Source organism: Ambystoma mexicanum, chromosome 11 (assembly GCF_040938575.1).
Source record: "Ambystoma mexicanum isolate Mex_15411 chromosome 11, UKY_AmexF1_1, whole genome shotgun sequence".
In the NCBI taxonomy this organism is placed as follows: domain Eukaryota; kingdom Metazoa; phylum Chordata; class Amphibia; order Caudata; family Ambystomatidae; genus Ambystoma; species Ambystoma mexicanum.
In genome coordinates, this window is record NC_090934.1 from 757,330,152 (window position 1) to 757,344,055 (window position 13,904).

Sequence of the window (13,904 nt, forward strand, 5' to 3'; positions counted from 1 at the left end):
TCATCCCTAGTCAACACATTCTTATTGTAAAATCCCTCAGGCTCTGCTATGTCCTTCTGAATTTCATCAGTGCCTCCCCATTCTTATTGTAATTTCCCTCATCCTCTCCCAAGTTCATTGCTGAATTTCACCCTGTACCCTCACATTCTTCTTTGTACATTTCTCCATTCTCCCAATTCTGCTGAATGTCATCAGTCCCGTCACATTATTAGTGTAACTTCCCCCAGCCTCTCCCAGTTCTGTTGATTGTCATCAATCCTCTCACATTCTTAGTGTAACATTCCCAGCCTGTCTCAGTTCTGCTGAATGTCACCGGTCCCCTCACATTCTTAGTGTAACTTCCCCCAGCCTCTCCCAGTTCTGCTGAATGTCATCAGTCCTCTCACATTCTTAGTGTAACTTCCCCCAGCCTCTCTCAGTTCTGCTGAATTGCATCAGTGCCCTCGCATTCTTATTGTAAATTTCCCCCAGCCTCTCCCAATTCTGCTGACTTTCATCAGTACCCTCACATTCTTATTGTAAATTCTCCCAGCCTCTCCCTATTCTGCTGAATTTCGTCAGTGCCCTCACATTCCTATTGTAAATTCCCGCAGCCACTCCCAATACTGCTGAATTTCATCAGTGCCCTCACATTCTTATTGTAAATTCCCCAGCCTCTCACAATTCTGCTGAATTTAATTAGTGCCCTGCGGGAAACCTGAAGGTACTCTCACAACCACTCTCCAAGGATCTTCTGCTCAGGTGGCAAGGGAAGGGCCATCACTTTTGGATCCAGACCCTGTGGGCGGACAAGCAAGGGAGGATCACCTCGGTGGAGGGTCCTTGGGGATTGGGAAGAGAGGGCCGGATGCCAAGACATGGTATCCCCCTTTCCTGATACTGACGTACTATCCCTTCCCTCAGCCTTTATGGGCTATGTCCATTCATGCCCTGTTTTTCCCTATGAGTACCCTGCAAGTACTGAGAAGAGGAAGAAGCAACTGGGAGTAATGCACACTTCCTATTACAAACACCACTCTAGTACTGGGATTATGAAGAGGTGTTTGAAGGTATGCCACACTGAAGGTCAGGCATGTCCCATTGATTGGGCTTGTTATGGTCAGGAAAGACAAGCCAACGGCTCACACCTGGGGCTACTTAATAGGGCTCGGGTGTATAAATGGAGGAGGCCCACACCAGCATGAGGAGAGCCGCCACGGTGGAACGAGACCCAGAGGTCTAAATGCTGGCAATGATCCCGGAGGACCTGCAGGACTTAGAGCGAGCAAATCGCGTGGTGGTTGCAGGAACAGGAGCCCTCGAAAGCAAAGGTGGTCAGCGGAGGCTATCAAATAGCTGTGAACAAGGAGGGACGTGGTCCGCGTCCTTTCAGAACGCTGGCGAGTGCACAGAAGTGCCCGGGAAGTAAGTGGAGCAGAGGCGGTCTGCTTCCCGGCTGCAGAGAAGACGAGCGGGAGCTGCAAGAGCCGCCACAGAAGAGACGCGAAGAGCCGGTAAGTGGCAAGTGACACAGGAAGACCAGAGCACTCACAGGTTACCACAGGCAAGTAACGGTCCACAAATCTAAGTAAATGGGAACTATATTGAATACTGAACTGAATGAGAATTGCAGCTTGAATGAAACTACACGATACTGAATAATGAAACTGAATTAAAAGTGCTATAATAACGTACGCAGAAGCCAAGCTCCTTGACCCTCCAATTGTTGAACAGGAAATCCAAGATGCAATGAAAAGGTTAACCCTGGGCAAATCTCCAAGGGAAGATGGCTACACTGTTGGCTTTTATAAAACGTTTAATGAGCAACTAACACCTTTCCTAACAGAACTATTCAATGAGATAATAGAGACAAGGGTGGCACCAGACTCCTTCAAAAGAGCATTGATAACGGTGATCCCCAAGGATGGGAGAGACCCAAACACTGTGGATCATACCACCCTATTTCCCTCCTTAATCTTGATGCCAAAATCTACCCTAGGGTGTTAGCTGCAAGACTGGAAACACTAATGCCCCACTTAATACACCCTGACCAGGTTGAGTTTATACTGGGGAGACAAGGGCCGGATACCATGCGTAAAACACTACACCTCGTCCACGCAGCGCATAGCCTCCCTAGCGATCCTGCCCTTTTATCAATAGACGCAGAGAAGGCCTTTGCTAGAGTAGAGTGGGAATTTCTAGGAACAGTCCTGCAGAAGGTCGGAATAGGCCCGAGAATTAGAAATGGAATACAGGCGATATACACATCCCCCAATGCGTCGATATTTGTAAACAGAGAATACTCCAGATGGTTAGAATTGAAACGCGGGACTAGACAGGGATGCCCTCTCTCTGCAATTCTCTTTGCACTCTCCTTAGAACCCCTAGCACAAAAAATTAGAGCTGACCCTAAAGTAGAGGGAATGCGACTAGGGGCAACAGAATATAAGGTAACACTCTATGCAGATGACTTCATCCTACACATAACTAACCCTTCAGAATCCATCCCTCACACCCTTAAGCTAATAGACGAATATGGGCAATTCTCCGGGTTCAAAGCGAATAGGACCAAATCCATACTGTTCCCCCTCCAGGGATCCGCAGAAGAAAATGACGCCAGGTTCCTCCCACTAGGCTTTAAGATTGAACACACCACATTGCAATACTTGGGCATACAGATTACTAAAACCCTGAATGACCTATAAGAAGCCAATTTCCTCCCACTTCTCCCGCGATTCGCAGCCGATCTTAAAAAATGGAATAAACTCATGATTTCCTGGCTAGGGCGAATTAATGTTGTCAAAATGGTATGCCTCCCCCGATTCCTGTACCCCTTCCAAATGTTACCAGTGGAGATACAAAAAGGGTTCTTTATTGAGGCCAAAAAGATCATGGAAGATTCCTCTGGCAGGGAAAAAAAGCGAGAATCCCATACAACACATTAACACTTCCCAAGGACAAAGGAGGAGTGGGGCTCCCCGACCCAAGAACTTACTACAAGGCCGCCCAGCTACGCATTCTAATCCCACATCTCCGAGATTGTAAAAACCTCCAATGGGTGCAAATGGACAACCGCTATCTATCCCCAGCTACAGTATCGGAGTGGCTATGGACCCCACATAAAAGGGTACAACGGAGAATCAAAGGCCACCCCATATTGAGCACCATATGGAGTGTATGGCGAACAGGCAAAGAAATGCGTAGAATCACTACCTGGCCCGCTCAGCCATTTATGGTCTCCTGGTATAAACTATCACATTCCCAACGTAGCAAGGTTCCAATCATGGTATGAGGCGGGCCTGGAAAGGGTGGGGCAATTGCAGAGAAAAGACTTGTTCATCACTCTACCAGAACTGATGGAGGCCCTGGGTATAGGCACACTATCCACATTCCAGTATATCCAACTAAAAGGCGTGCTAACGAAACCCGAATGGAAGGACAAACTTAAAAGAGACCTTATCCCATTCGAGAAACTCTTAGACTCTAAATCCAAAATGAAAGGCCTCATATCTGCAATGTACCAAGAATTAATAGCGGCAGGAGATGGATCCACGGACCCCCTGAGAAATAGATGGGAAAAAGACATTGGGGAAGAGATACACCCCGGCCAGTGGGAAATAATGTGTAGAGCGGCATCTAAAACCTCCATATCCAGTCAATACAAACTTCACGCCATCAAACTCTTACATAGGTGGCAATACAACCCCCTCAGACTCTCCAAAATGTCCCAAACAATGAGCCGAAGATGCTGGAGAAAATGTGGAGAAATAGCCAATTACTGGCATATGTGGTGGGGTTGCCCGCACATTAAAGTTTTCTGGGTCGAGGTCCTGGGGTGGATCAAAGAAATAGATGGTATTCAAAGAGACGCCAACCCCTATTTAATACTATTTGGGCTAGAAAGAGACGAAGATGATTGGATCAGAGTTAAAGGACTGACCCCCCAACTATTATTGGCGGCTCGGGCCTTACTGGTGATCAAATGGAAATCCACAACTGTTCTGGGAAAGAACGAATGGATCAATTTAGCCTCAAACATCTACTCAATGGAAACAATTACCACCTCCCTACACGACAAAGCCGCGCAATGCAAAACTTTATGGATGGACTTCAAAAATAAATATCTCGCAACAACCTCCGATTCCTACCTGATGCAAGATGCAAGACACAATAGAAGATCATGGAAGAAAATTCAGATTAAGTGGTGATAGAGCGACCAAACAATAGAACTATGTTCACTATGTCTTCGTATTTCCCACACCAATACAACGTTCATATGATGTGTGCTAAACCAAGAGGAGGAGGGGGGGTGGGTGTGGGTAAAGTTTTCTTGTTAATAAGATACACCCAGAGATATGGAATGTATGTTAAGATGTGAAAGTAAAATGATATCACATGTTCTGTTTCTGTTAAGCAACCATGGGCCAACAATGGTGTATTATATAATGTGAAATGTTTCTGTTAAAAACTAATAAAAACAAATTAAAAAAATAAAAGTGCTATTTGAAGAAAACCAAGGCATACAGAAAACCAAATATACAGTTGAAGTTAAACAGGCATAGTGAATGTCAGACTGTATGTAAGAAGCACTACGAGAAAAACAAAAGCAGATGAAAAATGTAACAAACACCTGAGTTTGAAAATAACCAATGTGAGAAATAACTAGGAATCTATGGTGAAACAAAAGAATGATGCAGAAAAGTGTGACACTAACCAAAGAGAACATAAATGTGAGAAGTTAGGAACTTGAAGCAAAAGAGCCTGTGAAGGAGTCAAATAATGCCATGGGGAAATGATGGTGTGTGCCCTGTAATGGGTAGACTTTGTGGTCTGACAACTGCTCCTAGACCAGGGAGTTCCCCACTATGAAAATCACAGACATTGCAAAGTACGCAAAGGAGAAGCACAGGGTTCCCATTTTTTTTCGACCTGTTATGGGTGGACCGTGTCATCTGAGAACTGCGCCTAAACCAGGGAACCTTAAATGATGACAAGCAAAAGACATTCTGAATAAGTCACGAAGAACTGAGAGTTGAACATAAAGCAAGCCTGAGGGTGGATCAAGTGGACCTATTGTTTTCTTGTATTGAACATTTGAAATAACTGTAAGTACTACAGTGAAATCTTGGGGAAGGGAACCCCGAGAGTCGAAGGAACTGAGAAACGCTTTCTTGGGGGAAGGGAACATCAAGACTTTCTTTTTGTGTGAACACTGATCTATTGAACTTGGGGAAGGGTACCTCAAGAACTGGCAGAACATTAACAAGGCAAGCAAAAATTGGCACAGTGTTAAAACTCGGGATAGAGAACCCAAGAAGCACTTTAAGCCAAGACTTTACTTTTGAACACTATTTTGTTGACTAAGAAGAACCCCACACCCTGTGTATTTACCTATGCTTGCCCTAGATGTGAGGGCAAGCATAGGTTTTGACACAGACAGAGTTTTGATTTGGAGTTACAGACACAGACTTTCCTTAGTTTTCTTTAGGTAGGGAAATCCCCACCATAGTCATAGGGCAAGTTAGGCATTACACCATCCTGATACTTAATAAAGATTCTACCGTTGAATTGGAAATCTGTTGTCTGTGTCATCTCTTGATACCATGCCTGTCTCATAGTCATCACTTCCTATTGTAAATTCCCCCAGCCTCTACCGTGTCCTCCTGAATTTCATCAGTGCCCTCACATACTTGTAAATTCCCCCAGCCTCTCCCAATTCTGCTGAATTTCATCATTGCCCTCACATTCTTATTGTAACTTCCCCCAGCCTCTCCCAGTCCTCACATTCTTATTGTAAATTACCCAGCTTCTCCCAATTTGGCTGAATTTCATCGGTGCCCTCACATTCTTACTGTAAATTCCCTCAGCCTCTCCCAATTCTGCTGAATTTCATCAGTGTCCTTACATCCTTATTGTAAATTCCCCCAGCCTCTCCATAGTTCATAGCTGAATCTCATCCATTGTCAACACATTCTTATTGTACATATCCTGCTTAATTTAATCAGTGCCCTCACATTCTTATTGCAACTTCCCCCAGCCTCTCCCATGTCCTGCTGAATTTCATCAGTGCCCTCACATTTTTATTGTAAACTCATCCAGCCTATCCATGCCTCGTGGCTAAATTGTATCCATTTGTATCCATTATCAACACATTCTTATTGTAGATTCCTCCACCCTCTCCATAGCTCATAGCTGAATTTCATCCATTGTCAATACATTCTGATTGTAAATTCCCCCGCCCTCTCCCATGCAGTGATGACTTACCACAAAGTCCACTCTTTTTATTCCCAGGCTGCAAGGGAACCGCAAGGTAGGAGAGAGCTGCCGAACTGCAGCGCGTGCAGTGTTACAGATAACGATGAGCTTACTGAAGGCACACTCTGTACCAAAGAAATCTACTTTAGGAATGCCCCCAAAAATAGATCGTTGATAAATCTAATGCGAGTGGAAGCAGGAGATAAATAATGTCTGCCTCTGGCATGCCCTGCTGAATTTCATCAGTGCCTTCACATTCTTATTGCAAATTCCCCCACCCTCTCTCGTGTCCTGCTGAATTTAATCAGTGCCCTCACATTATTATTGTAAATTCCCCCACCCTCTCCCATGTCCTGCAGATGGAGAAAGACCCTGTGCAGTGATGACTTACCACAAAGTCCACTCTTTTTATTCTCAGGCTGCAAGGGAACCGCAAGGTAGGAGAGAGCTGCCGAACTGCAGCGCGTGCAGCGTTACAGATAAAGATGTGCTAACTGAAGGCACACTCTGTACCAAAGAAATCTACTTTAGTAATGCCCCCAAAAATAGATGGTTGATAAATCTGATCCGAGTAGAAGCAGGAGATAAATAACGACTGCCTGGCCGCTTGGGAAACCGCGGTGGCCGCTGAAGGCTTGCATCACTTGCTATCCTGTATCTGACAGCTCGCAAGGACCGCCGCGTCGACACCTATCGCTGGTGTTTCTTATGTGCTTGATGGAGGGGATGCCCCATCCCTTGACACCCTTCCTCCTGCATTACTACTCGGTGCGCCCTCAGCTTTGCTGAGCCATCATCTCCCAGGACATTTTTGGACTTATATGTCATCTTGTATTTACTGCTCAGCGGTATGGCTAGGCAGTCTTAGGCAATGCCATGAATACATTAGGCGTAATATGTATTAGTCATGATGGGAATACAAGGCATCGGGCCACATGGCTCCAGTAAAGCAACCAGTAGCTTCCCTTATTTTGGGGGGGGGCAATTTGACTATGTGACTGGTCGAGCCAATGACTACAGGCCCATTTCGCCACATCTTCTACGCTTTAACCTCTTAAGTGCCATGCTATTATTGAAGTCTATGTAAAAAGGACGAGTATACTCGTCCTTGGCACTTATTAAAGCCTTAATATTGTTCTATTTATTTAGCCTTTATTCGATTTAGACCTTTAGGCACAAGAATACAGAACAACTCAATTATACATCATGAATTGTAAAATGAAATGAAATAGAATTTAAAAAACCTCGACACGCCTATAAAATACATTCAGAACAATAGTACATTTTGTTTCAATTGATAACATTGCACTGTGCGATTTATATCACAGGGCAACGAAACCACAGCCTTCGTTTCTATCAAATCTTTATGGTTCAGCTGTACACATACTACAATCAATAACAAAGGTGAGTATACCAACATGCGAAAGAGAGGAAGCAGAGGGGTTAGAGAGGAAAACGACAAAAATGGGGCCATATTCAGCTGAAACGTAGCTGAATAGGGTAGGAAATATGGGGAAGGGGGAATATTTGGGAGAGAGTGGGAAGAGTAAGATGGGAAGCGAAACAGGATTGGAGAGTGGGAAAGAAAAGACAGGGAAGTGCCATTTAAGAAATAGGGGGAGAACAATGTGGCAAAGCGGGAACAATAAACACAGGAAGGGAAATGTATTATTGGGACACACGGGGAAGAGGAAGGAAGGAAGGAAGGAAGGAAGGAAGGAAGGAAGGAAGGAAGGAAGGAAGGAAGGAAGGAAGGAAGGAAGGAAGGAAGGAAGGAAGGAAGGAAGGAAGGAAGGAAGGAAGGAAGGAAGGAAGGAAGGGAGGGAGGGAGGGAGGGAGGGAGGGAGGGAGGGAGGGAGGGAGGGAGGGAGGGAGGGAGGGAGGGAGGGAGGGAGGGAGGGAAAGTGCGTGTGTGAGAGAGCGCGATAGAGAGATGGAGAAGCAGAGGAAGACAGAAGCTGAGTTCTGGAGAGCATCACTGCAACAGATAATTCTTAGCCAATCGTTGGGCAGCAAATACTGAGCTGTCCAAGAGTCGGGGTATTAGCGCCGATAGAGAATTCGCATAGAAGAAGGGGGCAGGGATGCAAATAACGCTGAATCACAGGAATGATTAAACTGCTTTCTGAATATGTACTGTCCCTGTGCCCTGAAGCCTCCGGAGCCTCTCGAAGTGTCTGCCGCAGAGACGTGAGAAGAGCTGGCGAGCGGCAGCCGCAGGGCCGCCGGGAGAGGCGGAGCAGCAGCGCCTGCTGCATGCCCCCTCGCCCTGCAGATATCTGACGATGGACCCCCGCTCCACAGTGAGCGGCGCGCTGGGGAAACGAGTGGCGTTTAGACAGTAGGTGCCCTCTGGCCAACGCCGGCGGGTGCCATGTGCACCAAAGGCACAGCTTGGATGGGCTTAATTGAAATAAAACAAAATATATCATGTTTTATTAAGCGCTGCGCCCCCACCGGGGCAGACTCAAGGCACTTAAATATGATTCGTGATTGACGTTACCAATATGAGATACATTAATATAAAAAATAATATAGAAAATCCCTGTCAGCAACTTTAGGTCATGTACATACGACTATACTATGCTATCACGCGTTCATCCTGCTCCGATCGCGATATACATTTAAGGCGACTGCCAGCTGTTATATACAATATCCAAGGCAATGCTGGCAGCAGCAGCGCATGCCTTCTGGGCGGCTGGAGTCTGCCCCTTACCCACGGTGGCTGGCAGGGCCATGATGATGCTGCGGCGGCGGCGGCGGCAGGGGGTGCGGGGCTACGGAGTCTGCTCCTGTCCAGGAGATGCCAGCCGCGCTGCGTGTGCACAGATCCTCCGCTCCCGGGCAGGCCACGCGCGCTCCTTCCTCTAAGCTCCGGGCACAGGCTCTCCTCTCACTGCCTCCGCGGCGGCACTAGCGCGCTCTGCGGCGGGACGTGTGTTTTCATCTGTCGCACACCCACATGTGCAGTGCGGCGAAGGACAGCTCATGCACAAAACACCCGGAACACCCGGCGGCACGCACGCTGCCATGCACACAGCATCTCGAGATTAATATCTCGTGGAAGGAAAAGAAGTTATTTTTAGAACAGATTGACTGCAGCATCCTCCCAGGCATCTGAGTGCCCTGCGCGGAGCCGGCGCGACCCCCACCCCTTACCCCCCAGAGTGTGATGTCACTGCCGCGTATCATGTGCGGGGGACCGGGCGCTGCGTGTCTACAGTGGGACGGGCGCCCAACGCTGCATGTGAGCGACATGTGGTGTCTGGTTACAGAAAAAGGAAGGCATTTGTATCCATGTGGTGACTGTAGAGGAGACCAGGGGGCCTGGCAATCATGCGAGCCAGGTCCCCGCAGCAAAATGTTCATCATTTGGACACTGGGGTGCAAATGTAAAGGGCAACGTCAGCTTTTGTCCTTCGCAGTTGCAATCCGCAATGCAAAATGAGTAAACGCTGCCTATGTTTACTTTTCATTGTGAGCACTGCTTGTCATTCTCACGTGGCAAGCAGTGTTCACAATTGAAATGAAACCCTTCCCGACATGCTGACATTTCAGGGAGGGTTTCATTTCAATTGCACACGCTGCCTGCCTTTCTCTCAAGGCAGGGAGCGTGTACAATGGATCCCTATGGGATCCGCTCCCTCTATGGTGGTGCATAAAGCTGGCGTACTCCATAGGGATCTCCAGCATGTGCACGGCATGGAAATCCATGTTTGAGCGGATGCATTCATGTGGCGGCGTGGAGGAGAGGCGGCGGAAATGCAAGTTGCGTTCCGTCCCCCTCTGCACGTGCAAATGAATGACATTAATGGAAGGTGTCAAAACCTTATGCAGGGCTCTTAGGCCTTCCATTGACGTTATGGCTCAATCGAACATGAGCCCCACTATACTCTGACCAATTATGCCATTAGCACGCGTCCATTTAAAATCTCTCCCTGCGGACATCAAATATCAGAAGTCTGCACCTCTACAACTAACTTGCATACCACGGCCAGTGCACCACAGTGCCACCATGGCCCTCAAGACAGACCCCCTAGAAGCAGACCCACACACAGTAGCTAGTAGTGCACACGTCAGCGCAGCGTCAAGCTGCCGCGCAGTGTTTCTCTGTCCTCGCGTGGATGCCCCCCCCCCCCCTTTCAGAAACGCCAGGGCGCCTGGAGACCGTGCAAAGATACCGAGGAACGTAACACTACAAAGCGCAGGGCATCCATGTTTTTTTTTCTTTTTTTACACAGACCGAGAAAGTGATTTTGCCTAAATGATGCTATCGTTTGGTTAAAGGCCTCCCCGCTAATTTTAGTAACGAAGAGTACACGTTAGTAAAGAGGTGTATTGAGTGGGGGCAAGCGGGGCATTGCATTACCCCGGTGTTGCTGTAAGACTGGCACGCAGCCTCGGACTGGGCTGCTCCATCAGTTAAGTGTTGGCGAATTGTGGGGCAACTTTTATGAGGTGATAGAATGCCCATGTTGCAGTTCTGATCAAAGTTACTGCCTTGTTGCCTATAATGTCCCCTTACATACTACTCAACAGCTTCTTATAAAAATAATAGATGGAAATGCGGGTTTGTGGGCCATTTTCTTTTCGAAAAGAGAAGAGAATGTTGCGGCACAATGTTAAAATCATTTGCATACGTATTGCAATTCAGAATGGTCCCTGTCCTCATCACAATTAAATGAATATTTGCAGAGGGCCATTCCAACGGACCTGCAGCACTGCTGCTTTCACTTTAGATACTAATAGCGTCACGTCTTTCCCACATCTGGTCCCCTGTCATTTCCCCATTAGATCAACCAGCCTTCTTGGCAAGCTCGTGCTGAAGCCCTTTTGTAACTAATGAAACCAATAAAGCATGCCCATTTCAATAGTTCTGCTATCTTGCATTTGTATAGCGCCTACAGCCATACCTTACAGCATTGGAGCGCTTTTTGCCTGTCAGTGAGACACATGAAGAGTATCATCAAGGATGTCATTTTGAGGGTTACCAGGGACCACAGCTGCGACCCCTGGTGACCTCCCTGAGACTTCTGGCAATGTCTCTGTGACCCCTGGTCAACCATTGCCGGGGCAGTGAAGCAAGCATTGGCAATGCCAACAGTTTGGGCTTTTGTGTAGTCATGGGAAAGGCACTTGCCAAGCGCTGCTGTAGTGGTATTAACAGGTTATCGATGGTAGCAGGTGCAAAATGGTGCAAGTACATGGGCGTCTAATAGCAGTGTCTGACAAATGCCTAATACTTATACACAAGGCAAACTATTGGCTTTGCCAATGCTTGTTTTTAGGAGGATTTCAGTAAAGGACACACATAGTGCTTAGAACAGAGTGGCTGAAGCCAGACCTGGTTAAGCCATTTTTATTACACCAGAAGCGCATTTACAACTCCAATTAAGTAATTAACTCTCATAAAACTGCTTTACTAAAGCACTAGCAGGCACTTTGCAAAGTTTAATGGTAAGGCTTGATTAAAGTAAGCTCAAAGAGTTCCCACGAGGGGGTGTTTTGGGCAGGGAGGGGCAGGAACTGGGTGACAGGCTGTAAGGATTAGAATGGCTATGGGCAGTCAATGAGTGGGCAAGTACCCAAACAACACCTTTGTGTCCCTCCTCAAAAACCATTTCTCCCTGCCTGTACTCTAATGCAATAGTTTTGGCTTATAGGTGGTGCTACTGCACCACCTAATGGCCCAAACTAAAAATTAAAAATTAAAGCTTTTTGTAATGTGTTTCACTCACAAAAGTGCAGCGGGATGTTAGTGCTTGTGTACACACGAAATGCAGACTGTATGCCATAGAGCCAGAGCTTCTACGTGACTTTTGATGAGGTCTGTCATTTTGTGCAAAATAAATCCATGTTTTAATGTTAATGTGGCCTAGATTTTTCGGTTTCCAAGAAACGTTTTTTTCTGCCTTCAGATTCCTCCTGCCTCCAAGCGCTGTAAAAAAAAGGTGTAATTACTATGAAATGTAATAGCACTTCATTCATCAACCTCTGGAGGATGAAAGGCGGATTCAGCCCTGCTGAAATATGGAAAGTGCACGCTGGCACATGTCAAAGTGGAGCTTTTAACTCAATGAGCAATCAAATTTCAGCACAGTAGGCAGTGTAATGAATTGTGCAGTTAAAAAGAAACATTTATTAGGATATCTAACCACCACCCTCTTTTGTCTCCGTCAGTGCTTTTCAAAACAAAATATAACACTAGTATCAAGTTTACTAATTAGCATATTCCTCCTTCTTCTAAGCACTGTAATAATAAATGATACATTATGAGAAATGTAATCTCCAGAGTCAATACATTACTGAATGCTTCCGTGTGCACGTTTAATGAGAAATAGCTGGTAGGATAGCTCTGTGGGTTATGTGCCCACTGTTGGGATCTACGTGCTCTCCAGGTCTCAATTTTGAATCCTAGCAAGGTCTACTCAACCTTTCATCCTTCTGAGGTCAGAGAGAATTAGTATTATTTTCAGTTGCCAGGTAGCAATGATTTTCTAGAAGAGTATTTTAGGTAAAATCCTTTGGCAAAGTGCAATATAAATAATGGATTGTTATACATTCCTAAGTGTTAACATCAATAAATCCAAGTAAAGGCTCAGAATAATTTCGCTTGAAAGGTTCTTCTTCGCTTCGCTTCCTCGAGATATGTGTGAATCTTACTTTTTTTCATATTGGCATGTCTGAAGCTGAATGAGACTGGGCTGTGATTGCATTAGAAGAAAAAAATGTGTGATTGACTGCAAGGTAAGCGTTCTGTGTGGGCCTTTGGTTGTCCATGCCGGCAATCCACTGGAAAGAGTCCCAGATGCCGGAGGCTTGCGACAGAACATAGTTTGTTCTGGTCTAGAATTGTGCTAGAATTGTGGGAGGGATGTATTTATAAAAAAATCATTTTGTTAGTTTTTAGGTGACCTTTCACTTTCAATGGTCCATTTTAAAAAGGTGCGATTTACAGTGCGCTTTTCGTCACATCTGTGTTATAGTAATACAATGTACAGTCAGGTCTGCTGGAAACAGGCCGACACGGAGCAACACAGGTTCGATCCCCGGGTCCACGCTCAGAAACCTCTGGGTATTAAGCGCGTTATAAATAACCTATCAAATAAATAACCTATCATCAAAGTGGGACACACATCTCTACAGGCTGAGGCCCCTCTTGCTGTGGCCACAGACAGATATTTCGTGGCCTGCGTCTCACTTCAGTCCTCCAACGCCTTCTTCCTTACTAAAGCACAACCGAAGAAGCAACAAGGCTGGCTACGCAGTTGGGTACGGAAGTCCTATGTTCTCACTGTGCGCCACTTCAATACAATATGGCTGTCCCCGCAGCACATCGAATTCCTGATACCAAAGCAGGTTTCAGGACACAGAACCCAGATGGTTTGGGTTTGCACCATTGTAAAACGCTTTTGTAAATCAGGCCAAACGTGTGCAAGATAGAATGCTACTCTGGGCAGAGAAGTTGATAAGTGAGCACGCGTAGGAGCACTAACATCACATTTCAGTGAATCAACAAACGCCACCTTTCTTCTAAGCCAAAAGAAGCATGACGCGAACATTCATCGTTCAGTCCTGCGGTCTTAGATGGGACAACTGAGCGAAACGTTCAGGGAGGAATTACTTGTGAAGTCCTCAGGCAATTAACAAGCACTTGGCCCGCGAGCCAT

The 13,904-nt window shown here is 46.2% G+C and overlaps 1 protein-coding gene across 3 annotated transcripts in view; it reads right to left on the minus strand.

Moving 5' to 3' along the window:
* The window catches only part of AMPD3 (adenosine monophosphate deaminase 3), a 144,482-nt gene that overhangs the window by 108,676 nt on the left and 21,902 nt on the right, over positions 1-13,904 (minus strand). The window contains exon 1 of one of the 3 annotated variants that reach the window (XM_069623657.1): positions 8,951-9,291. The exons of 1 other annotated variant lie outside the window; for it this stretch is intronic. In XM_069623657.1, the coding sequence (XP_069479758.1) occupies positions 8,951-8,972 (22 nt within the window). In that variant the 5' untranslated portion in view covers positions 8,973-9,291. Of the gene's footprint in view, positions 1-8,950; positions 9,292-13,904 lie in introns of those variants that run through there. One more of the 3 variants, XM_069623658.1, reaches the window with a different exon arrangement.